This window comes from Equus caballus, chromosome 4 (assembly GCF_041296265.1).
Source record: "Equus caballus isolate H_3958 breed thoroughbred chromosome 4, TB-T2T, whole genome shotgun sequence".
NCBI classification, from domain to species: Eukaryota; Metazoa; Chordata; class Mammalia; order Perissodactyla; family Equidae; genus Equus; species Equus caballus.
Window position 1 is genome coordinate 15,714,217 of NC_091687.1, and position 26,385 is coordinate 15,740,601.

The following is a 26,385-nucleotide window of genomic DNA, read 5'->3' on the forward strand; positions in this document are numbered from 1 at the left end:
TCTTTGTTGGGAGATTTTTGATTACTGATTCAATCTCCTTAGTCTTTATTGGTCTTTTTGGATTTTCTGTGTCTTCTTGGTTCAGTCTTGGTAAGTTACGTATTTCTAGGAATTTATCCTTTTCTTCTAGGTTGTCCAATTTGTTGGTATATAATTGTCCATAGGAGTCTCTTATGATCCTTTGTATTTCTGTGGTATCAGTTTTAATGTTTCCTCTTTCTGATTTTATTTGTCTTCTTTTTTTCATGGTGAGTCATGTTAAAGGTGTGTCAATTTTGTCTACCTTTTCAAAAAACCAGATCTTAGTTTTGTTGATCTTTTCTATTTTATTCTAGTCTGTATTTCATTTTTTTCTCTTCTGATCTTTGCTATTTCATTCCTTCTGCCAACCTTGGGCTTAGTTTACTCTTCTTTACCCTGTTTCTTGAAGTATAAAGTTAGATTGTTTATTTGAGATCTTTCTTTTTTCTCACTATAAGTGTTTATTGTTATAAACTTCTCTCTTAGAACTGTTTTCACTGCACTCCATGAGTTTTGGTGTGTTGTGTTTCCATTTTTGTCTCTTTCAAGATATTTTTTTATTTCCCTTTTGATTTCTTCTGTAACCCATTGGTTGTCCAGGAGTGTGTTGTTAATATCCTCATATTTATGAATTTTTCAGTTTTCCTCTTCTTATTGATTTCTAGTTTCATATTACTGTAGTCAGAAAAGATACTTGGTATAATTTCAATCTTCTTAAATTTGCTAAGATTTTTTTGTGACCTAACACGTGATCTATGCTGGAGAATGTTCCTAGTGCCCTCGAGAGGAATAAGTATTCTCTGCTGTTGGATGGAATGTTCTGTGTATGTCTGTTAGATCCATTTGGTCTAAAGTATAGTTCAAGTTCAACATTTCCTTTTTTTTTTTTAAAGATTTTATTTTTTCCTTTTTCTCCCCAAAGCCCCCCTGTACATAGTTGTGTATTCTTCGTTGTGGGTCCTTCTAGTTGTGGCATGTGGGACGCTGCCTCAGCGTGGTCTGATGAGCAGTGCCATGTCCGCGCCCAGGATTCGAACCAACGAAACACTGGGCCGCCTGTAGCGGAGCGCGCGAACTTAACCACTCGGCCACGGGGCCAGCCCCTCAACATTTCCTTATTGATTTTCTGTCTGGATGATTATCTATTGCTGATGGTGGGGTATTGAAGTCCTACTATTATTGTATTATCATCTATTTCTCCTTTCAGGTCTGTTAGTATGTGCTATGTTTAGGTGCTCTGATATCAGGTGCATATACATTTATGATTGTCATGTCCCCTTGATGAATTGACCTCTCTATCACTATATAATGACCTTCTTTGTCACTTGTTAGAGCTTTTGAGTTAAAGTCTATTTTATATGACATAAGTATAGTTACGCTTATTCTCTTTTGGTTTCCATTTGAATGGAAAATCTTTTTCTATTCCTTTGCATTGAGCCAATGTACGTCGTTAAAGCTAAAGTGAGTCTTTTATAGGCAGCATATATTTGTGTCTTGTGTGTTTTCTGTTTTTTAAATTTGTAACCTCTACAGCCACTCTGTGCCTTTTGATTGGAGAATATAATCCATTTACATTTTGAGTAATTATTGATAGGTAAAGATTTACTAGTGTTATCTTGCAAATTGTTTCCTGGTTGTTTTGTAGTCCCTTGTTCCACTCTTTCTCTCTTCCTTTGTGATCTGACGATTTTCTGTAGCAGTATTCTTGGATTCCCTTCTCTTTATCTTTTGTGTATTGACTGTAGGTTTCGGTTTTGAGACTATCCTGGGGCTTATGTAAGACATCTTATAGCTATAACAGTCTATTTTATGCTAATAACAACTTGACTTCGAATGCATACAGAAACTCTACACTTTTACTGCCCTCCTGCCCCCTGTTTATGGTTTTGATGTCACAATTCACTGCTTTTCATATTGCGTATTCTTTAACAAATGACTCTAGCTATAGTTATTTTTAACATTTTTGTCCTTTAACTTTTACACTAGAGGTAAGGGTTAACACACCACTATATTACACCATTAGAGTGTTCTGAATTTGACTATACACTTACTCTTACCAACGTGTTGTATGTTTTCAGATGTTTTCATGTTACTAATTGGCATCTTTTCATTTCAGCTTAAAGAACTCCTTTTAGCATTTCTTTTGAGGGAGGTCTAGTGGTGGTGAACTCCCCGAGGTTTTGTTTGTCTCAGAATGTCTTTATCTCACCTTCATTTCTGAAGGACAACTTTGCCAGATAAAGTATTCCTATTGGGCAGATTTTTTCATTCAGAACTTTGACTATGTCAGCCTCCTCTCCTGGCCAGTAAGGTTTCTGCTGAGAAATCTACTAAAGGCCTTATAGGGGTTCCTTTGTAAGTGAGAATTTTCTTTCCTCTTGCTGCTTTTAAGATTCTCTCTTTGTCTTTCATCTTTGACGGTCTTATTATACTGTGTCTTGGGGAAGATCTCTGAGTTGAACTTGTTTGGGGACCTATCGGCTTCATGAACTTGGATATCTAAATCTCTCTTCAGATTTGGGACATTCTCAGCCATTGTTTCTTTAGATAAGCTTTCTGCCCCCTTCTCTCTCTCCTCTAGAGCTCCAATAATTCACAGATTCTTTCTTTAATGGTATTCTGTAGATCAAATAAGCTTTCTTTTCATTCTTTTTTATTTTTCCTCCTCTGACTGGATAATTTCAAAGTTCCTACATTCTGCTTCACAGATTCTTTCATCTGCTTGATGCCTTTCTGCTGTTGATGCTATCACATTTTTCACTTCATTCGCTGTATTATTTTTGTCTGTGTGTGAGGAAGATTGTCCTGAGCTAACATCTTTCGCCAATCTTCCTCTTTTTGCTTGAGGAAGATTGTCCTGAGCTAACATCTGTTGCCAGTCTTCCTCTATTTTATGTGAGATGTCACTACAGTGTGGCTTGACAAGTGGTGCTAGGTCCACGCCTGGGATCTGAACCTGTGAACCCCAGGCTGCCAAAGTGGAGCATGTGAACTTATCACTATGCCATTGGGCCAGCCCCTCATCCACTGTATTCTTGAGCTCCAGAATGCATTCAGTTACTTTTATGATTTCTATCTCTTTGTTAAACTTCTCACTTTGTTCATATGTTGTTTTCCTGATTTTGTTGGATTGTCTTTTTGTGTAGCTTACAGAGCTTCCTTAAAATTGCTATTTTGAATTTTTGTGGGGTAAATTGCAGATCTCCATGTCTTTGGAGTCTGTTACCAGAAGATTATTGTGATCCTTTGGTGGTGTTATGTTTCCTTGATTTTTCTTGTTCCTTGAAGTCTCGCATTGCTGTCTTTGCATTTGTAGGATCAGTCACCTCCTTTAGTCTTTATTGACTGGTTTTAGGAGAGAAATACCCCCCATCAGCCCTGCCTGGGATTCTGAGACTTTCTCAGACCTTCTATGGGTATGTCTGCTCCATGTTTCTTGCTCCCTCTTGTGGCCGAATTCTTGTATGTCTTCTCTCGATCCTGCAAAGCACCAGGTGAAGTGCTGACAGCCTCCGTTTTGCATTCCCAAAGGCAGAGCTGAATCTCAAATTTGTGGTCTCTCCCAGGCCCACAGATTCAGGCCTACTTTCTGTGTGCACTCACTAGCAGTCTGTAAAAGCTCACCATCTCTGCTGTTGGGAGCGTGTACAGGGAGCTGGCCACGGGGTGTGTGGTGTGTGTGGGTGAGATGTGCAGAGTGCTGGGGGTGCCTATAGGCCAGTTGGGGGAATCCACGTGTAAGTCATCCCCAACAACTTGTGGGTGGGCCTCCCGTTGGAGTCCACGGCGTGGTTAGTAGGATCTACATCCTTTCGATACTGAGCCCTGGCTACTGTTCTCCCAGCTGCTCCCACCCCCTGGCTGTGCAGTACATGACTCAGCACTCCGGATGGGGTGAGGGAGAAATGCACCCTTTTGGCAGCATCCTGCACAGCCGGGGAACCTGGGTGCTCACTCACATGCTCTCACTTACCCCACAGGAGAAATCACAGGTCAAGTCGCTCTCTCTTGCACGGAGCTTGCTGTCTTGGGGGAGAGATGACATCGGTAAAGTCAAACTGTTTCTCTTTCCCTCTCTAGTACATCCAATCTCGGATATTTTTGTTCCAGTGGTGTCTGGAACTTCTCTGTTGGACTCCTGGGCTTCACAAAAGCTCTCTCATCTGTGGATAACCGTCTAAGACAGTGTTCTCCAGGGGTTCTTGGAACACAATCAAGAGGGGCTGGAGCTGGTTTACTGGCCATTGCAGAGTCCATGGCTGGGACCAATGTCTGTTTGCCTATTACCCACCGCACAGGTGGGCATGATTCCTCCCGAGTCTCTTGGTGTTTGGTGATAACCTGTTTGGTGCCATAACCAAAGCCACACTGGGCTGTATCTGAGTCTTCAGGGGTGCAGAGCTCTTTTGGGGTCTGCATCTGGGACCACAGTCAATGAGTCAGAAGCCTGGGTGTGAGCCTGTCTTCTCCAAACGACTGTTCTCGGCCTTGGACTGCACTGGACTTTCACAGTCTCCCACCCGGATCCCACAGCTCCCGCGGAGGCACTGTTGTCCGTGGATGGATGTCAATTGTTGATGTTGAGGAGGGGTTACAAGTGAGGGACGTCTGGTTTGACTACATTTCAAACATCATCCGCCTGTATTCTTTAATGTGGGGTTAATGTTCCTGCCTCCTTTTTCTAATGCTCAGGTAAGCTTTTAAAAAAGAACATGTTCCTCAACATGGCTTTCAGCTGGACACACCTTATCAGAGATTGGGGTGGCTCCTCACCGCCTGTCGTGTTGGATTCATGCTTTAGCTTGCACTAGAAGGCCCCCCATAAGCCAACCTCAGTGATGGGGAGTTTATCACCGCCAGGCAGGGACAGCTGGACACAGCAGCCCTTCAGTCAACTGCTCAATTTGTTTTCAGACTCTCCTTCCTACACACACTTTTGGGGTTTGAGGTTTGAACCTGACAATTCTGTAGGAAACGTGCATATTTATAGGGTTTCCCGTGTGACTGGTTGTTGCTTCTCACTGGAGCCGAATCTTGCACCAGCCCCGGGGGCACGGCTCTGCTCTGATGGATGGCTCACCGCCATCTCTCCCTCCCTCCCGTGCTCAGCAAGTTCTGCTCCCCAGCCGAGCTCCCAGGCTCCTGCACCACGACCAAGCCCTCTATCTTCCTGAAGCCCCCTCTTCTGTAGTTTCTCTTCCTTGTCTGAACTCACACCAGCGAGTTTGTGCTTTATGACGCCCGGCCTCTCACTGCCTTCTGCTTGCTCACGTGTGTAAACCAGGCTCACCAGAAGCTTGAGGGGTGTGGCATGCTGTAGAATGCTGGGCACAATGGGTGCCAAGAGTCTTTGTAAAAACTGAGCAAAACGGAAGAAGGCGAGTAGGGACGAGTGCACTAGAGGGTCAGGGTTGTCTTCTAAGAGGCGCCATGCAGACACTTTATTATCGCTACAGTGGCAGGTTTAGACTCCAACCTCATGGCCCAGAAACATCATTTTGTGAGAAGACAGCAGTAACTTCATTTCTCAAGGAAGGAAGCACACTGGCCAGGACGTAATAAACCCAACAGACCAACGTTGCATCAGAGTAACTGTCATGGGAACAGATATAACACCAGAAGGGTCAGCATAGTTCCCCCTAGACACAGCCCTGTGAGAAACCAAATGGCAATCAGAACTGTGCTTGGGGTGGGAAGCGAGTGTTTAGTCCAAGGTGTAATGGCCTTAGGCTGGCACATTGGGATCTGAGCATGGGCCAGGAACCGGCTTGACCGAGGGGCTGTGGGCTCCACGTTCCCTCTCTTGGCAGACTCGCACAGATGCTGCCAACACTCCTGGGAGCACATCATCATCTTCTTCTTCCTCCCCCCTCTCCTTCTCTTCCTCCTCCTCTTCCTTCTCCTCTTTCTCTTCTTCTTCCTCCTCCTGCTTCTTCCTCCCCTTCCTCCTTCCTTCTCTTCCTTCTTCTCCTCTTCCTCCTTCTCCTTTTCTTCCTCCTCCTGTCTTCCTTCTCCTACTCTCCTCTTCCTCCTTCTCCTCCTTCCTCCTTCTCCCCTTCTTCCTCCTCCTCCTTCCACCCCCTCTTCCTCCTCTTCTTCTAGCTCCCTGGTTGATTGCTTTCCCGTTGATAACCCCCTTCTTTTCCTTCCTTTCTTTAGACGATGCACCTTCACCAGGTTGTGCTCTGGGCTCTGCCCAGCTCTCATCTGTGTGAGCGTGCACCGCGGCTCTGGCTTCATGCATGGTGAGGAACTTGGGGCTGGGCAGGCCACCATGGCCCTTGCTCTGTTGCACCAGCTGGATCTCTCTAGAGTCGCCAGGATCCACACTGCTGTCGCCATTGCACGTGGTTGTGTAGCACCTGCAATGTGCTAGTGGGGCTGAGGAACCGGCTTTTAATTGTACTGCATTTCAAGTGATTTAAATTAAAAAGTGGATAATTCCCTTATTAGAAGACTTTTAAGTATGTTTGTAGCAACTTGGGTATGTGACTCTACTTTTTCAACTGTAAATTTTGTAAAATCAAAAGACAGTTTGAGGAGCTCCATCTGAACTGAGGTGTGCTGTAAGTGTAAAATTTGCACCAAATTTTGAAGAATTAGTACAAAAGAGAATGGAAGATATCTCATTAATGATTTTTAATATTGATTACATGTTGAAATAGTATTTCAAGTATAATGCGTTAAATAAGATGTCTTGCTAAAAATAAAATTTCACCTGTTTGTTTTACATTTTCCTATTTGGCCACCAGATTTACCACGACCTGTGTCGCCCACACTATAGGTCTAATGGACAGCCCTGCTATGGACGGTGACCCCATTTGGAGTGGGTGCAGAGGAGACAGAGACAAGCGCGGGAGGCTGGCAAGAGTCCTGGCCCTGTGCGTGTGTGTGGGGACACTGGGGACACTGGGCTCCAGTTCTAGCCCTGAAACATTCCTGTGGGACTGCAGGGGAAGCAGAGAACCTGGTGTGGCAAAGCGTCGTTCAGCCAACACGGAATAGCTGCTTTTTGAAGGTAACAGAAACAGAGAAAGACCCTGAAAACAGCCAGTGAAGTGACTGGAAAAGAAGCAATAAAATAAAACATCGAGTATTGACTCCACCTGAGTCTTCCCCAGAGCTCCCCCTACTCATCTCGCACAAGAGACAGGGTCTCGAGGTGGCCAAGCTCCGCTGCCCCCCGGCTCCCCATCCAGCTCCCAGGACACGGCCATGTCCTGGAAGGCCAACGCACCTGGAACCACAGGTGAGAGGGCACACCCTGGGACATCCCTGGCTGGCTGTCCTTCATCTGTCCTTCATTTCCATGACTATAACTGCTCTCCCCATCTGTGTCTGTCCTGACTGCTACATAGGTGACGCTTGAGCCATTTGAGGAGCTGCTGTGGTCACGGGGAACACATGACTGAGAGAATTTTGGGAAAGGCTGTGTGTGGAAGGAAAAGGACCCGGGCAGAGTCCACTCATCTGGACTTGATGCCCGTGCGGCCATGTGGGCTGTGTGGCTGCAGGTAGCAGGAATGTGGGAATGCAGGGCCTCACTTCCACAGGAAGCCAGCCAACCGAACTGTGTGTGTGCTGCCTTCGTGGCTGCAGCATTCTACTCTGGGAATGTACATGATGCTTATTAATTAATGTAACTGCATTTTATCCTAGGAATGTGTACAATGCACGGGACTGTGCAAAGACTGCACTGTGATGACAGTAACGCCTTGTTTGTTATGGGGAAACTCTAAGGTGGGGTTGATGAAAGCCAGTGCCGCACAGAGGAATGCTGTTCAGCCATCAGAGATTGTATCTTTGTTATGGAAGAATTAGTACCATACAAAAAAAAGAAAATTTACCTTTGGGCGTGGGACCGACTGAAAAGGAGAACAGAAAAGAACGTGCACTTCCTTCTTCACTGCGTTGCAGAGAGTGTTCGCCTGGCACACTGACTCTGTCTTCTTTGTTGCAATCATCAAGCGTTACTTTAACTTCAGAAAGGGGTTTTACAATTACTAAGTGGTAGAATGATCGTAACAAATTAATTAAAAAAATTTAGGCATCTTCTCTGTTATATTATTTTATGTGACTCTAATTTAAAAAATTAAAAAGCAGTTTATGCAGCAAAAAGAGAAATGATGTGTCACACAGAGACGGGGGCAGCCTGCAGCTAGGCAGGAGAGAGGACTGGCATTTGGGTTCTGTCTCTCTGCAGACAGGCTACTCATACCACCTGGCAGTTTCACTAATTTCAGCAAAGACAGTTCTGTTCCAGGGACTCAATGTTCCAGTTCCCAAGCTGGGGGGTGAGGAGTTGGGGCCACAAGACGTGAGAGCAGAGGGCCTGGACCCAGGGAGGGCCCTGAGCCAGACATGGAGGAGTGGAGGAAGAGCTGGATCTTGGTGGGTGAAGTCGGGGGCAGAGCTGGATGGAGACAGAAGGTGCAGAGGCCAGAGGAGCAGACCCGGAGGAGGAGGGCCCCAAGGGCTAAGTGTGGAGGAGCTAGTGGATTCCAAGAAGAAGTCGGTCTTGCTAAGTGCACAGAGTGGGCATGAAGATGCCCTGAGAGAGGAGCAGAGAACACGGAGCTCTCCCCTCCAAGCTCAGCAGGGGGAGGGCGGGCCTGGGCCAACTCTGAATCCTGCCAAGGTTCTGGTGACCTCTGTGGGCATCCCCAGCCCTCATCCTCTTGCCCTCCGTGGTGTGTGGCACTGGGACAGGGTGTGTACCTGGTTGGGAGCACAAACTGAAGCCCCATTTCCCCTCAGTCCTAACTAACTGAGAGAATGACCTAATGGCACCCTCAATGTGACATGACATTGGCATAGGTGAGGAAGAGCCCTGGGGATGGCACTTTGAGGGGAGATGACTGATGTTGTTTGACTGGCCATGATCCCCTTTGGGCAGAATGACGGCTCCTTTTTCTTGGGGGGATTTTGACTTGGGGTTTTGTTGTGTGAATCCTTTGCAGCCAGAGGGCTTATATCCTTGATATTGAACCTGAAGTGACTTCACTCACTCGTTGTGCAGCAAGCCAATCTCTGACACTGGGTGTAGTGGAAGAAAGTAGGAATTTTATTGCAAAGCACTGAGTAAGGGGAATGGGCAGCTAACACTGTAATTTTGAACTTCCAAAAAGCTACAAGCAAGGGTTTTTGTTCGGGGTTTTAGGTAGGGGAGGGGGGCATGTGGCCTTCTGGGCTGAAGTTCTAAGTGTCCTCTGCACAGGTGTGACTGTCTGTTCTACATGTTTCAAGTGGTGGCTTTTTAGTCTTTAGTCTTTGACATCTAAAGTTTGCAATCAGTCATTTTAGCTTCTCAATGTTCCTCCAAGATGCTTAGTCAGGCAGGGGGCTGTCAGCAAGTTCCTCTCTTATCAGTGGTCCTCCTGCTGTTCTGCAAGGCAAGCTCAGAAACTTTGGTTATTTTGTTTCCCACGTTAACCTTGTGGGTACAAGGCACAGTTTCACCCTAATCCAGGGAAATTTTAACTCCTTCATCTTCAGTTTCAATCCCCCTTCTCTTTTGATCATTCGTCAATCTTGGGGAATGGGGATGAAGACCGCTCCAGCTGCTTCCTGCTGTGAAAGGGTGAAGTTCCAGGTCAGAGGAATGAAATTGTTCTACCTTTACTTTAAAAATATTCTTGGGGGGCTGGCCCCGTGGCCAAGTGGTTAAGTTCGCGTGCTCTGCTGCAGGCGCCCCAGTGTTTCGTTGGTTCAAATCCTGTGTGCGGACGTGGCACTGCTCATATAAATCATATGAGACAGCGTCCCACATGCCAAACTAGAAGGACCCACAACTAAGAATATACAACTATGTACTGGGGGGGCTTTGGGGAGAAAAAGGAAAAAAATAAAATCTTTATAAAAAAAATATTCTTGGGTACCAGGCAGAGGAGAGCAAGGTATGTTCTGCGTGACTAATATTTTAGTATTCTGATCAATGGTTTTGGAAGAACACTTAAGTCCACATTTTATAATTACATAGACAACCACACGTTTTAGCAAAATCACAGCCCAAATTTTAGTATCCCCTCCATAATGGATATTAATCCTTGGGGAACTGAGGAGAAGAAGCCTGTAAACCAACCAAGGTTAGGGTCTGGAATCTCAGGTGAAATCCAATGTAGACAAATAGCTGGCTGTCTAATAGCCCAACAAGTAAGGTAAGAATGTGGGGATCATTCATTACTTACTTTTAGGGGACCGTCTTCTGTACAGCAACTTGAGATCTATTAGAGGTTCACTTGTCCATTTGGAGAAGTCAGTGTCTAGAGTATGAAGCCAGCCAAGGTTTGGGTGATCCTGTTGTGATGTTCTTCTATGGCATGATTCCTGTTTCCTGTGGCATTGCTTGTATGGTCCCATTCAGCAGAGATGAAATTGATCTTCTGGGTGCTTGTGTTTCCAGTATTTTAATAGGATTCAGTCTCCACTATAGAGATGATGCAGAGGAACATCTGAGAGTGTCTGGTTCTTTAATTCGAATTCTCTCTGGGTCTTTTGGATCATCTGTAGAACATAGGAAGGGTCTCCCAAAGTTAGGCTTATATTGTGTAAGCAAGTAACCATATATTTAACAAAAAGCATTTCCAGAGAAACAGAAAGAAAACAAGGTTAATGGTTGGAGCAAATTACAAACCAATTCCCGAGCCCATGGGATGGCCAGTCAAGAAGATTTCTAGATGTAAGGATTGAAGTATCCCTTGCAGTTTGAAATGTCTCTGATGATGTCTGTGGGTACCCAGGGGAACTTTTTGCTTGGCTTATACAGCAACAGGCATGAAGATTTTCTAAACATGGGCTGTCATGGTGTTCTCTCTTAAGTTTACATCAAGTTTTCCAGCTTCAGTTTGCAAATAGAAAGCAAAAATCTCAAACACAATTAACAGAACCAGAATCCAATGTCTCCAAATGTGTATTATAGTTTCTATTGAAACATAATGTTTCTCTCTAAAATCACCCTCATTTTCACCAAAGATAGCCAAATTAAGACTCATTGGTTCACAAAATAAATCTATTTTCAATAAACTTGGCCTAATCATTTACATAAGTGCAGCAATTGATCATCTAGGCTCCTTTAAATCTGCTTTGCTGGAACTTTTCACAGGGAATCTCAGGTTGAACCTTAAAGGACTCTCAAGGACAGGAAAGCCAAGCCAAGGACTTGTCATCAGACTCTGCCTGCAATACCTACAGATTTGGGTGAATTTCTCTCTTTTTGAGGTCTCTGAAATATTCCGAGGTTCTTGCACCTGCCAGGGATGTGACCTTTTCTACTCACCTGGTAAGGTTGCTGGGAACCCTGTCAGCAAGGTACCAGGACAATATTTCCAAGTGGCTTTATTTGTTCTATAAAGACAATCCTTGTCCCTTAAGTTTATGCATGAGTTTACGCATGTTTCTCTCAAATATGACATTCAGTCAAAGCCTGGGTAATATAACCAGTGTTTCCAATTGTGTCCTGATATAAGGAGAACACATTCTTATTAAACTTATGCAAATAACTATATTGCCATGAAAATAAGAATACTCACTCATCAAGAGTTTTCAAATTCTGGAGGGATCAGATAGGGAGAAAAAGGTAAATGCTTCAATTCTGCTTACAAATTGCTATAAGTCATAGTTCCTTAAGAGAAAAGAGAAAAAAAATTTCTTAAATCTGAAAAAAAACATTAAAAATCAGCAATATTTCAAAGTCACAAAAATTATAAACATCCTCATTAATTTATTCAGTCTTATATAATTAATTCTTGATCTTGATCTTCTGTTAGCAGTTTTATGAGGCCATCAGTTTCTCTGTTAGAGTTCTGTAATTTCTTATCCAGCTCAGTTTTATAATCTGAAAGTTTATCAGAAACCTGCATTCTAGAGTAAGTGTCGGAGTCCTTTCCATGAGTCTCTTTAAAGATGAAACACATCTGCAAAAACATCAGAATGAAACAACTGTCTGCAAATAACAAAACATTCAAAAATGGCAATTGACAAAGACATTTGACCAATTCTGTGACATCCAGCACTTTGAGATAATAACCAGAATTATGATAATCAAAACAGATCAGAATTTTTGGAATATTATATAATTTTTTAAAGCACTTATATTAATAACATTTACCCACACAATATAACCTAAGAAGATTTATCATTTATTTAACAATGCTTCCCATGTAATTTAACATGTCAAATAAGTCTACTTAGTTTAATATCTCTCTTTATAGAAAGAGAGAATAAATTCTTTGAGAAGTCCCAGGGCCCATTGGAAATTGTTAAAGTTCCTTTTTAAGTCAAAAGAAAGACTTTACCCAGGATTTGAACCTTGGGAGAGTTTGTAAAAAATATCAAAAGTGGGGGCAGCCTGTGGTGCAGGGGTTAAGTTTGCATGTTCTGATTTGGTGGCCCAGGGTTCTCCAGTTCAGATCCCAGGTGTGGACCTATGCACTGCTTGTCAGGCCATGCTGTGGCAGGTGTCCAACGTATAAGGTAGAGGAAGATGGGCATGGATGTTAGCTCAGGGCCAGGCTTCCTCAGCAAAAAGAGGAGGATTGGCAGTGGATGTTAGCTCAGGGCTAATCTTCCTCAAAAAAAAAAAAAAATCAAAAGGGCTTAAAACACTTGGTCAAATAGGAAACAATGCTTAGTTATCCATTCAATCAAGGTGACAACAGAAGACGTCAAAGGCAAACAGGGAGAGTTTAAACAGTTAAACCCCCCCCCCCACCTTAATAGAGAGATCTTAGTCTTTTTGAACACAGGCAATTATTTTAACAAAGCATAGACTTTCTGTCCCCTAGGTAGACTTACTCAAAATGAAAAGAAAAACCTGTAGTCTCTTTATCAAGAGAAGACCAAAAGTTCAAAAAGATCGTCCTTTCAGGCGAGAGAAAGCCAAATTCTAATTTTGTGCCAGCTTACCCTGTATATTGGAATTCATTCATTTAATTGAATTCATTTAAATCTCAGCCAACTTGACCATGCACAAAACTCCTCAGGGTTTTGCTTCCACAAATCCGTCACTTTTTACATTCAGAATTTGTCCTATTTTTTTCTTTTTTTCTTTCCTAGTACTTTAGGACAGATTTTTCTTTCTTAACAAAACTAACAAAGATATCTCTATTATTTCTACCTTCTTTACTGAAAACATACATTTTACTTTCCTTGTATATAGAAATATGTACTTTCTCATAGAAAATTCCCCAGCATACACAAAACATATTTATCAATAAACCTAAGCATCTTTCAGTTTCTCTGAGATAAGAAACCAAAGGCAGACAAATCTATGCTTAGTAATCAATTTCTAATGTTTTATCTTATGTAGAAATCACCCAGATACTGAAGCAAACTCTAGTGACCTGGAACAAAATTCCCAGAACAGAGGAAAACAAATGAAAGGAAAAATAAGATTTCAGTGAGTTAACAAGGAAACTCAACAAAAGGACATCCACTGCAAACCACAACAGATAGAGCCCAGAGGGCTGCCAGGTGTAATAGAGCTCTGATTACCATTATTTCTAGCCAGTCCTATTGGAGAGGGTTAGCACAAAGACAAAACCAAAAACTACCAGCTACTTAAAGAGACGTCTTCCCAAATCCTGAACCTAGTTTCTTCCACAGCCAAAAGTAAAAGTGCAGTGGCCAATGACTTCCGGTCAGCAGCTCGGACAGCTGCAGGACAGCTTCCAAGAGAGGCTCTCTGCCAGAGGCTGGTGTGCCACAGGAGAGATGTCCACTTGGGACGATATCCCATCTGGGTTGCCAAATTTGATAGCAAACCTGAAGTGAGTTTTCTCACCTGTTGTGTAGCAAGCCAATCTCTGACACCCGGTGTAGTGGAAGAAAGTAGGAATTTTATTGCAAAGCGCTGAGCAAAGAGAACGGGCAGCTAAGACTGTAATCCTGAACTCCCTGAAAAGCTACAAGCAAGAGTTTTATTTGGGGTTTTAGGAGGGGCTGAAGATCTAAGAGTGGCCTTAGGAGGCGAAGTTCTAAGAGTCCACTGCACAGGCGTGACTGACTACTCTATGTTGCACATGGTGGCTTTTTAGTCTTTGATATCTAGAGTTTACAATCAGCCATTTTAGCTTCTCAATGTTCCTGCAAGATGCTTAGTCAGGCAGGGGGCTGTCAGCAAGTTCCTCTCTGATCAGTGGTCCTCCTGTTGTTCTGCAAGGCGAGCTCAGAAACTGGTTATTTTGTTTCCCATGTTAACTTTGTGGGTCCAAGGCACAGTTTCACCCTAATCCTAAGGGAAATTTTAACTCCTTCATGCTCAGTTTCATCCCCTGTTTGGTTTGAAAGTTTTTTCACTTACGATCTGAGCCTCACAAACTTTCGGGGTTTGGTAATCACAGCGTCCAGGTCCCTGACCCTGGCCAGCACCACTGTCCTACTGCCACCCCATCCCCGAGGCTTCCATGTGGTTCAGGGGGACTTGGGGTCTTTGTGGGAAAAGCATGCTGCCGAGTGTTCTTGGGGAAGGACCCTGATGGATGGCAGCTGTCGTCAGGGGCTCAGGTGTGAGTGACATGTGACTAGTGAAGACATGCATGTGAGGACGTGCAGATCCAGCACCACTGCACTGAGTGCCCTTGGGCAGCTCTCGTCTCTCTGAGCCTCAGTTTCTTCACCTGTTCCTGTGTCAGTGGGAACTCCTGGGCCTCATGGGTGGGTTATGAGGTTCAGAATACAGTGGGGAGTCCAGGCAAGAATTCCAACTCTCTTTCTATTTTTGAGTGTCTATTTTTGCACTTTTAAGATACATTCCAATCCAATTTCACTGTTCACTAGATGAAGCTATACTGTGCACTGTTACTCAGAACGTTTGGGATTCAGGAGGAAAACATGAGTATTTGAAGTGGTCAGACATTGAGAACAGCGACGCCCCTTCTGAGAGTGGAATGCAGTGCAACAAGAGGGTCTCTGTGCCTGTTCTAGTAAGTGAATCCCTGGCTTCAGAATGTCTCTCTTACAGTGATAAAGACCAGACGTGAAAGAGGTGACTGTAGGGGTGGAGTAGTCGGGGAAGGCCGAGACAGGCGGTGAGCGCGGCGTCCTCTCTGCTAGTTACCAGGGCGCAGGGAGAACAGTGTGTCTCAGGGGCTATCAGAGCTGTAGCCTGTGAGGACAGACAGCCCCGGGAGGCACCAGGATGTTCTGATACCCGGACCAGGGAGACCGAGGGAGGGAGTGGTCCAGGCACTCCTGCAGGGTGGAGTAGGGCCAAGGACGTGGCTGCTGCTGCCTTGGGTCCCAGGAACACACATGCTCGCTTGGCTGAGAGGCTCCTCAAGGCTGAGAAGCGAGGTTTGGGGAGCCTGCCCTCTCCCTTACCCCCAGGAAACATCAGGGGAACAAGAGTGCCACGGAAAAAGGGGAGCTTGCAGCTTGCTCATGCCTGGTCCTGGATGTGCCACTTGCACCTTATTGTGCATTGCTGAGGCCTGCCCCCAGCACTGTCCCCTGGAACTTCTGCAATAGTGAAGCGTGCTGTCCAGTGTGCAGCCACATGAGCTTATTGAGTACTTGCCTGTGGCTAGTGCAATTGAGGAACTGAATTTGTAATTTCATTTAACTGTAGTTAACTTAATTTAAATAGCCACATACAGCTGGGGGTCTGAGAGCCACATTTCCCAGACTACGTTGCCAGCTGGCTTCCTGTTAGACTCTCTGGTAGGAGGCCAGGGGGCTCCTCTGCAGACCTCCAAGTGCCAACTCCCATGCCGTGGGATGCTGCCCTCCTCAGCACCCCTTCAGGCTCCTGTTCTGATGGCCACCCTCCTTCCGCAGAAGCAGCCTCCTCCTGAATCTGTAAGGCAGTTTTCAGAGGAGCCAGAGTGAGAAAGAGCTCTGCGGCTGTCTGGACGGGCTGTGGTGCAAGCTGAGCATCTACTTGGGCCCGGCCCTACAGATCCGATGGTGCTCGATGTGTCTGCGGCGACAGGGATGCTGTACGGAGCCTCTTGCAAGTATTGGTGGGAAAATCACGGCTCAGACCGCTAAAGTTTTGGAATAAACTCTTGTTCTTTCCTGCAGTAACTATTCTTCTTGTGAGAAGCATTGCCTAGCTTGCTACTGGGACCAGGTGGAGACCGAATGCCGAATGATTGACCAAGTGACCCAAGTTTCTCCTCATGAAGTGCATTTTATCTGATTCACCAATCAATGAGGTTGGGTGCATGCACTAGTAGTCTATCATTAAATTAACATGTGTGTGTATATATACTCATGTACATACACACATATACACACACATTTAGACAATACACACATACATATAGACATATACACACACGGACACACACACACCCCTTCAGGCTTGAGCACACCTGAAAGGCACAGGCACAGTGCACGAGCAGTTGGCCCAGACTCTGGTCCCCGCTCCTGCTGCGTTGTCTCCTCTCCCTCATTGCAGGCCCGTGGCCTTGTGGAGGGCTCCTGATCATCAGCTGACTGAGGACCTGGTGTACAAGTGGCACCATTTGAACTTAACAGCGGCACACTACCCCTGCCCCTGGGTTCCCACGCATGTGGGTGGGGGCCTTCTTGTAATGAGCAGAACTTCAAGCAGTGCATTTGCGTTGTCCGCTTTGCCTGTCCCAAGAGATAGCTGCAAATGTGGGTCTGCACGACCCATGGGTGGTGGCTGACAGTTGGGCTGGGAAGTCAGGAACTTGGGAGGAACTGGACTTGTCACATGACTTGTGACAGGAGGGTTGAGGAGGGGGTGTTCGAGGATGATTGTGCAATTACACTCTGAGGGGCATCCCCTCCAGAACCAGGTGGACACAGTGATTCATCGTGTGACATCAGGCATCAGTATCATCAGAATTGAAAAGTCTTACTATCTGACCCATGACCCAGGGCTGTTTACCTCCATGTCTCTCTGACCACTGACGAGGTGACCACATTTTGGGTTTACTGCCCGTTTCGATGCCTCGTCTGTGACTTGCTTCTCTATATTCTAGAGTCCACTTTTCTGTCAGGTTGTTAGTGATCCGTGGACATTCCTCTTACCTTTAGATTTGAATCCTGTGTGTCACAAATACTTTCTCTCATCAGGTAGTTTTTCTTTCCACTCTATGGTGTTATTTTTCCTGTGAAAGATGTAAAATTTTATGTGGTCAAAAGTATCTGCTACTTTATGGCTTCTTGCTATAATCCAAACTAACTACCCCAGAATTATAAACACGCTCTTCTATATCTATAGTAATACTCTGATAGATTTTCTATGCTCAGTTCTTTTGGCCCATCTGAAATTCACGTGATGTGAGGTCAGGAGAAACTTCATTATTCTCCCCTAAAGGTAACTGCCCAGCCACGCTTTGCCCTCTGATGTGAAACGCTGCCTGTTGACGGCCATGTTCCTCTGCTCCATCCCCTCTGTGTCTTCGTCCCCTCACACTCTGCTATGGCTTTGCTGTGTGGGGTGCAGTGTGGCGTGAAAGAAGGGTCGGAGCCCATGGGCCGTCTCCTGGAGGCGTCACTGAAGCTCTGCGCAGACTCCCTTTACTCGGTCTTCTAGGTAAAGTCCTGAAGCTCAGATTTTCAGTGACTTGCTCACTTCATGGACTCTCAGCTTGAAGATTCGAGCCAAAACTGCCGGCTCCAAAGCTTGTGCTTTTTCAGGAACACGAGTGAGGGGAGAGGTCATGGACAGGGGTCTGGGCAGTTCAGAAATGGTGTTCCAGGAACAAGTCAGCAATGTGGTCCTCAGCGTCAGAGCATCCAGGGATCTGTCCAGATCATTTCATTTCAGTCTACACTTTCCCTGGGAATCGCATGCTTTCCTTTGGCTTCAGAAATCATCTGGTTGCCAAAGACCTGCAGGCCTGTTTCTCCACCCAACCTGCTTCCAGGGCTCCAGGCCTGGGCATGGATCTGCTGGAGACGTCCCCCCCGGGAGGGCTCAGGGGCCCCCAGTGCAACCTGCTTTCAGTGGAACCCTTCCTGCAGGCTGTACTTTTCCTCTCCCTACTCAGTGAATGCTGCCAGTATCCACCCAGGTGTTTGAGCAGCCATCCTTGACTCTTCTCTCTCTCATGCTCTGCCCAGTCCTTTCTCGAGTTCTGTCAGCATCTTCCCAGAGGGCCCCTCGGAAAGTGCCCGCCCCTGTCAACTCTGCAGAGCAGGCCTACTTGCCATCACACAAAACCAACGTGCCCTGTGCTGGCCTCAGGGCTTCATCTCCTTTGGCCCAGCCCACAGCCTCTCTGGCTTGCTGCATTTTCCCATGGCCTTCCTCACGCTCTTTCTATCCATGTGACCTCTCTCCCCATCCCCTGCACTGCCCCCCGACCTCGTCCTTGCCCAAAGCTCGCCCCACTTCCCCGGGCCTCCCCAGAAACTTCTTGTGTGGATTCCACACCTATTCTTGGTGTCAGGGCCTGCTCTGGGGAGCCCAGATCAAGACAGGGGCCATACTAGTTGTATTGGTTTTAGGGTGTGTTAGTTTTCTCCAGCCACCATAACATTTTACCACAAATGCAGCAGGAAAACCATGAACTTATCACTGTCGAGTCCCACTCCACTGGAGGGCCCCTCGGCTCCCCAGGCTGAAATCAGGCATCTGTTTCCTTGCTTGTTCGCATCGTTGACAGAACTCTCTTCCTTGCAGTTGTAGGACAGAGGTCCCCCTTTCCTGGCTGGCTGTCAGCTTCTGAGGCTGCCCCCCTTCCTTGGCTCGAGGCCCCACCTCCATCTTCAAAGTTGGCAATGGCAGTCGAGTCCCTCTTGTGCCTCCTCGTGTCTTCTCCTCCCTCTGTCTGATCTCCCTGACCCAGCGGGAAGGGTTCTCTGATTTGAGGGACTCACGTGACAGTTGGTCCTGCCCAGACAACCTTGGGTGATCTCCCCATCTCAAGGTCTGGGCCTTAGTCACGTCTGCAAAGTCCCTTCTGGCACGTAAGGCGACATTTTCCCAGGTCTTGGGGATCAGGGTGACGACATCTTTGGGGGCCATTATCTGCTAACCACACTGGTCTTCCCCTTTCTCTCTCTCTTTAAAGTCTAGTTTCACCTTCTCAGGGATTCATCACATAAAATGCACTGGCAGAGAGCGCGGAGTGCTGCGGGCTCCTGGGCAAATGCCTCTGCAGCCCTCCTCCCTAAGCCCTGGAGCAGAGTCAGGCATCTGGGGACTCTGTGGCCACCAGAGAACCTGTTCTTTCTTTGAAAGGTCACGTGGGAGGGAGTGTCCTGCCTCCCCCTTCTGTCCCCACTGGACTGTCTAACGAGTGCTACATCCTCTTACAGGAGATGGAAAGGGGTCCCAAAAAACATCCCTTCAGCTCGCACTGTGCTCCCCAGGTTCTAAAATGCCTTTGTTCCTCCAGCCCTGGGAGAGGCAGGGCAGCTGCTTTCATTGTCACATTTCCCTTTGCGCTTGAGAGGATGGAAGGAGTGAAGAGCTGTGCCCCAAACTGGCCCCTGACACCAGCTCCCACTCTTCGTACAAGTCACCTGCAGGAGCAGGGCAGAGGCGGGAGCTGGGTCAGTGGGCTTATGCTCAGGCTGCGTGGAAGGAGGGCAAGTCAAGGTCTGGGAAATAGCAGTGTTCACTGTACCCACCTGAGGCCCAAAGAATTCTGCCTGACACACACATGTGCACACTCACACTTTACACACCACACTCACAGGTATACTCACAGCATATGCATATCACGCGAATTCACACACTGTGCGCACACACTGTGTGCACACACTCATGTACATAGACATGCATATATACCCTTCCACACACACGCACACACAGATACAGGCACACAACACACGCATGTGAATGTACACAAAAACTCTCACAATACACATTTTACACAAAACCCACCACATGCCACATACAGCACTAATGGGAAAACAGGAGGAAGCAGAAAGGAACTTAAATTAAAAATCACCCAGATCCCTCCAGATCCAGAAATGACTATGGCTAACATATTGGTATATTTTCCTCAAAACATTTTCTGATAGATTTTACAAAAATTAAAGCAAATGAAAGTAAACTGCTTTGAGTACTTAAAAAGGAAGTGGATGATGATGAATAGATAAATAAAATGTGGTCTAAATATACAGAGGAATATTATTCAGCCTGAAAAAGGAGCAAATTCTGACACACACTACAACACGGATGAACCCTGAGGACATGATGCTCAGCAGAATGAGCCTGTCACCAAAGGACAAATACTGTGTGACTCCACTTATATGAGGTCCCAGAGTAGTCAGATTCATAGAGACCGAAAGTAGAATGGGGGGTACCAGGGGCTGGGGGAGGGGCTGGGGAGTTAGTGTGTAATCGGGACACAGTTTTGGTTTGGGAGGATGAGAAAGTTCTGGAGACGGACGGGGGTAATGGTTGCAAAGCAATGTGAATGTGCTTAATGCCACTGAATTGGACACCGGAAAGTGGTTAAGATGGTACATTTTGTGTTATGTGTATTTTACAATAATAATAATAATAATAATAATAATAATAATAATAATAAGGACACAGAGAGTTGAGTCCTGAGCCCTGGTGTGGCCGGAAACAGCTGAGGGTCAGAGCCCCTCTCCCGGGCCCTGGGGGATGTCCCTGTCCCGCCTTTGGAGATAGACTCTCTGCCATGTTCCCATGCAGGTGTCACGGGTCCGCACTTCCCAGGAGGATGGACACACAGTGGTTTACAGTCTGTCGGCAGGGGGAGCCAAAATCCCAGGCACCTGCCCCGCTCCTGAGCCTCCTAAGGCTTTGCGGGGTGGGGGTGGGGGGGGACCTCCAAACCAGTCGGCTGCCCAACCTTAGCCCCTCCCATGCGGGCTCCCCAACACGACACCGGTAGGGGCCCAGATGCCACCGGTATTTCTCCAACCCCATTTCTCTGCTCCATGGAGATGAGGCTGGTAGATGACGTCCTGTGCTCACAAGCCTGTCCCTTAGAAAATAGGCTCCTTTAGTGTTGAGAAAACTTTTTCTGAAAACTCTTTAAAAGTAAGTAAAATTGCTGAATAAATATCATGATAATAGTGTGTCACTCAGGGCTGAGTCAGGAGTTTGGTATAGAGAACCAGCCACCGAGACGGGACCGCCTACGAAGAGCCCGACCTCACGGCAGGGGCACCCAGGCAGCAGACTCCCACAGGAGGAGGACCTGTGGGGCCAGGCGCTAACAGGAGCATCAGTTATCAATGCAGCCATACGGGGGTGGGAACTGAGCATGCCCGTGTCACAGGTGCCGGGGTAGCTGCCACTCCTCTCTGGGGTCTCAGACCATGGGGTCTGGCAGCACAGAGGGTGCAGAGCAGCCCCTGTGGGCTCCAGCATTGGTCCCTGCCCCCTCCTCTTGGGCGTGGGGTCTGTCCCCCTCCTCCCTCCCGTGATGCCCTCCGAGCTAGTCTCTGGGTGGCACCTGGCTGTCAGGCCACTCACAGGGGAGCAAGACTACTTGGGCTCACCCTCGAGGGCTTGGCTTACTCTGTGGGGACTGGGCCCACCCAGGAGCCACGGGAGAGGCAGTGGTCTTACCTGAGGGTCTCGTGCTCACTTGATGCCTGTGTTTCTTGGAGTACCTGGCATGGGGTCCCAGGAGCTGAAGAGGCCCCTCCTCAATGAGCATATCTGCTCATTCTCCCACCAGGCAGACTGTGGCCCAGGCAGGGGTGAGGAGGGGATAGAGAGGATTCTCAGGGAGCTGCCAGCAGGCCCACTGGAGAAGGTAGTGTCTGACCTCACTTTCCTGACATGGAAGCCGCTTGCTCAGGGTGGTGGGGCTGCGAGGAAGAGCCAGACGAGACCACTGGGCATGATGACTGCTCCGGGCCTGCTGGCCGTCTGGGTCCTCTCCATCTCCACCTCCACCATCTCCACCTACATCATTTCTACCTCCACCGCCACCTCCATCATCTCCAGGTCCATCTACATTGTCTCCACCGCCACCTCCATCCCCACCTCTATCACCACCAACTCCTTCATTTCTACCTCCAGCTCCATCATCTCCACCTATACCATCTCCATCTCCAACATATCCTCCTCCATCTCCATCATCTCCACTTCCACTCCACCTCCGTCACCTCCACCCCCACCCCCACCTCTTTCACCTCTACCCCCATCTCCATAACCTCCACCTCCATCACTTCCACCCCACCTCAATCATCTCCACCTCCATCACCTCCACTCCCCCACCTCCACCTCCATCACTTCCCTCCCCCAACCTCCACCTCCATCACCTCCATCACCCCACCCCACCTCCACTTCCATCCTCCTGTGCCTGGGAATCTCAGCAAGGAGCGGCTCCCTAGGCCTCGGTCCTCACCTCTGACATGGGAGTGAGGCAGGGCAGTTATTCTCTCTAGCTTCAGATGGAAAATGTGAGGCTCCTTGAAGGTTTTCTGCTAGGAAGATAGCGGAGCTTGGCTGGAGCTAAGTCTCTGTGTCTTCCACAATCCCCTGCTCTGAAATCTGGATCAGAGCTGCTGATCTGGGCCTGCCATGCGCAGAGGGAGCCGGGCCTGGGGGGAGGGTCTAACGGAGAAGTAGACACCAGGATGTGGACCAGATTTGTGTAAGCCTCCTGGAGGAGGGGTGGGCGTGCTGTTTCCAGGGAAAATCTTGGGAGCTTGGAGTGGGTTTCTATAAAACCTCATTGCATCTATTCTCAAGGGTGTGTGGGCTGAAAGGAGGGCAACTGGGGAGGCAAAAACTCACCCAGGCATGACATTCTCCTCCTTGGGGGCTGGGCTGCATTGGGGGTTAGACTCCTGGGTGGGGCGGTGGGCATCAGGGAGCAGAGGAGGACTGACTGGGAGACACATGCATGGGTTCCGGGATCTGAGAGTCTACTGTTGGATTCCATGCTTGGCAATGGCAGGGCTGGGACTCAGGGATGCCACTTTCCAGAGCTGAGACAGGCAGGAGCCAGAGCAACGCCCTTCTGCAGATGCCCACTGACTGCCTGGGCTGAGTCCTGTGGGATGGGGCCATAGTGACCGGCTCAGGTAGTGGAGAGGAGAGGCACCAGGCAAGGAGGAGGGGTGAACAGTGGTGGGCATTCCCAATGAGTGGGCTGGAGGGGAGCCTGAGGGGTCTGCAGCTCTGCAGAAATGACACCTGACGACCTGCTGTGGAAGAGTGGGAGGACAGAGGTGGAGGGTGAGGCCGAAGAGGAGACCTGGAGGACAAGCCAGGGCCTGGGCAGATGCGAGATGCTCTCTTTGGGGAGGAGATGACCCTGGGGACGGGTGACTCATTTCCTGAGAGTGAAGCTCGTGAGCTCAGGGAAGGAGCTGGATGTCACAGCAGCTGGTATCTTGAGTCTATCCTGTCTTGTCTGTCCTGAGGCCCAAGGGCTGCAGCTGGCCTCTGACACCTCCCTGGGACACAGAGTCAGCTTGGCCCCAGGAGCGGGCTCTCTTGTGGAGGGAGGGGCATCTGTCCTTGGAGGGATCCAGGCTACAGCCTCCCTGATTGCGGATTCCTCACACATCATCCTTGGGCAGCCCCAAGTAATCAGTCATGAGCACAGACCCTAACCCATACGCCCAGGGTGTCCCCTTGCCCAGCCCCACCCTCTCACCTTCCTCTCTCAAGCCCATCCTTCTGCCAGGCCTGGATGGCCCTTCTGGTCTGCCTGGGAAGGTCATACCCATGTACTCAGACCCAGTGGCTTACACAGCAAACATGTGTCCTTTCTCACTATCCTGGGGTTGACTGGTTCTGCTGGGAGGCTGTCCTACTCGAGGCAGGCCCAGGTGCCCAGGTACCAACTCATTCGGGACCTCAGAGCTGCTGGGACCTCGATGTGAGCTCTCATCACAGGGCTGCCCACATGGCTGCTCCTCATCCAGGAAGAAGCACCCTGAACCAACATGGAGCAAGAGCTGCCAATCTCTTAAGTCTCAGCCTTGGAGTTCCCAGAACGTCCCTTCTGCCGTGATCCAGAGGCCACAGTGACCACTAATGCCAGCCTAGATCCGAGGGTGGGGGTCGGCGAAGGGTCCCTGATGACCCTCGACCTGCCCTGCTTCCCCTAGGCTGGATCTCCCCAAGCTGGCTTCTCCCTGATGCCTGCTCTGTCTCCCCAGCTGGAACGCCACCCTCAGCCTGCTGTGACGGGCCCCAACTCTGGCCCTGCCTCTGGCTCTGAGATACTGTGGTAGCTCCCTGCAGACAGGCCAAAGGCAGTGCTGGTTCTCATTTGTCCCTTGGTCAGGGTCTCGGGGGCTGGTGAGGAGTGGGCCCCCCTTCCCCGGCACTCAGCACCAGCCAGGCCAGCAGGCCTTGCTCTGAAGGGCTCCAGGCCATTGGGGCAGAGCTGGGATGAGCCCCCTCAGAGGAATGTCAGCTCTGGTACCTGCGCATTCTACAGAGTGCGTGGGAGCAGTGGTGGGCTCCCAGCAAGGGGGCACAGCTCTACTCAGGGGGCCTGGGGTGCCCAGTGGCGCCAGGACAGAGTGAGGGGGAGGCAGAAGGGTGGGAGCAGTGGGGTGGGCTAGGGTCTGTGCTAGGGGCCCGAGGGTGATAGAGACGACCAAACTGGCCAAGTGACCCACGGTTGGAGAAACCTGAGTCCCTCTCTAAACCCCTCGGGGTACCCGGTCTTTCTCCTGGCCCTCATTTTGTCCCTTAAGGCATCCCAGAGGGCACAGGGCAGGGATCAGGTCTTGAGGACTATTGTGTGTGTGTGTGTGTGTGTGTGTGTGAAGTATCTACCCAGTACCTACCTTGGTCCAGAAGGGTGTAAATGTTCCACTCACAAGGAAGCTCCCAGGAAGGTGTCCTGGGGGCCTGGGTCCACTAAGGACTGGGGATAAGCTGCTCTTCACTCTGGAAGCCCCTCCCTGCCCTGCACACAGACAGCACTCCCCCATCCCCCCCCACCCCCCGCCCCGCCCGCGGCCAGCCCTCTCTCCAGGCAGGCTGTCCGCCTCGGCACACCCCCTCCCTTCCCCAGTCTCTCACTCAGGCACGGAGCTGACGAAGCTGCACAGCATTCTCCTTCCAGACACTTTCCCGTCCCTCGGGGGCCCGCTCCCTAAGCGCCTCTGCTCAAAGGTCCCCTCGTTGCCGCAACCCCGTCCACTCCCTGCCAGGCCGCCCCCCACTCTCACCCCACCGTCCCCCAGCCCGCACCTCGCCTGCCCAGCCGCGGTCGCCGCGGGCCGCACCCCCGCAGCGGGAGGGATGGCTCATCTCAGCGAGAGCATCCTGCCGGGGAGGGCGCGCCCTGGGGAGGAGTGCGAGAGGCGCGTCCTCAGGGGGAGCCTGTCCTGGGCGAGGGAGCGTAGTGGGGGCGCGTCCTGGGGGCGGGCTCTCCGTGGCCCCAACCCCGTCTGGGCCCCGCCTCCGGGCGCCCCCAGCGTGCCCAGCCCGGACCCAGCCGAACCGCGCCGCAGCCGACCAGCCATGGAGACGCGAGTAGTGCTTTGGCGCCCTCAACTTCTCTCGCTGCTGCTGGTGCTGCTCTGCGGTAAGGGGACCCGGGGTCCCGCACCGGGGCGCCCCAAGCTACTCAGGGGCCGTGGGGACCCGCGCGACCCTCACTTTCCCGCACCTGCGCCCGGCTGCGACGCCTGCCCTGCGCTGACTCCGGAGAGCCCGGCGCACCCTGCTCCGGAGGGGCGAGGGCTGACCCGGGCGCCGACCCCAGGCTCCACGGCAGGGTGTTCGACCTGCTCTTTCCTTCGAGGACCTGATGGCGACGGAGCCCGGCTGGGAAGGGAGGCGCAGGGTCTCCTGCCGGCGCTGCCCGGCCAGCGGGCTTGGGCCACGCCTGCCTCTCCCAGCTGCGATGTCCCCGGCCTCCCTGCCCCCGGCTGGGGACGCCCTGCTAGCGCGACACTCTGAGAGGGCGGAAGCGGGCCAGGTCCGGGTTCCTTCTCCCTTTGAGGTAGTGAGCTCCCCGTCCCGGGGCTCATGTGTGCACACCACGCGCTCGGGTGTGGATGAGAGGAATCCAGAACTGGGTAGGGCTGGACCTTCCCTGCTGTGCTTTGTCCTCCTGAGGACATCCCTGTAGTGTGGGTGAGTGTGTGTGTGCATGCACACGTGTGAGAGTGTGTGAGTCTATGCACACGTGTGTAGGCATATGTCTGGGGTGGCTGGCGGGAGGAGGCAGGGAGCAGCTCTCTGAGGCTTCCCCTCCTAGATCTCTTCTCCAGCAAGAACAGACAGCTCCAGGGAGGACACGTTGCTGACGAATTGGGAATGGATTGAATTAAAAGCTTGTTTTGAGAAATCTTACCAAATAGAATATCCAAGAACAAGTAAGAGAGTGTGCCTGTTTGGGGAGGGCTCCGTGGGCGACTTGCTGAGGCTGGGAGTTGAGCCTGGCTGACTCTGGGAAAACTGGCCTGGGAATCAGAGGGCTCAGGGCTTGTCCATGAGGGCCACTGTCCCTGGGTCCTTTGGGATGC

General features: G+C 49.3%; 1 protein-coding gene and 1 long non-coding RNA gene across 8 annotated transcripts in view; one reads left to right on the forward strand and one right to left on the reverse strand.

Annotated features, from left to right (window-relative positions):
• Positions 1 to 9,064: 9,064 nt before the first annotated feature.
• On the reverse strand, positions 9,065 to 25,250 carry LOC102148419 (uncharacterized). 6 transcript variants are annotated; one of them, XR_011437741.1, is made up of 7 exons: positions 24,694 to 24,807; positions 22,287 to 22,362; positions 21,500 to 21,616; positions 17,023 to 17,102; positions 11,550 to 11,641; positions 10,209 to 10,524; positions 9,065 to 9,591 (listed from the first exon to the last, which is right to left on the reverse strand). It is a non-coding gene; the product is annotated as an uncharacterized lncRNA (long non-coding RNA). The 6 variants fall into 6 exon arrangements; XR_011437738.1 differs by having other exon boundaries at positions 21,500 to 21,744; XR_011437737.1 differs by lacking the exon at positions 24,694 to 24,807 and having other exon boundaries at positions 21,500 to 21,744; positions 22,287 to 22,489.
• RAMP3 (receptor activity modifying protein 3) overlaps positions 24,928 to 26,385 on the forward strand; it is a 30,436-nt gene continuing 28,978 nt past the window's right edge. The window contains exon 1 of one of the 2 annotated variants that reach the window (XM_001496097.6): positions 24,928 to 25,439. In XM_001496097.6, coding sequence (XP_001496147.4) covers positions 25,154 to 25,439 — 286 coding nt within the window. In that variant the 5' untranslated portion in view covers positions 24,928 to 25,153. The remainder of the gene's footprint in view (positions 25,440 to 26,385) is intronic. The other variant, XM_070264385.1, reaches the window with a different exon arrangement.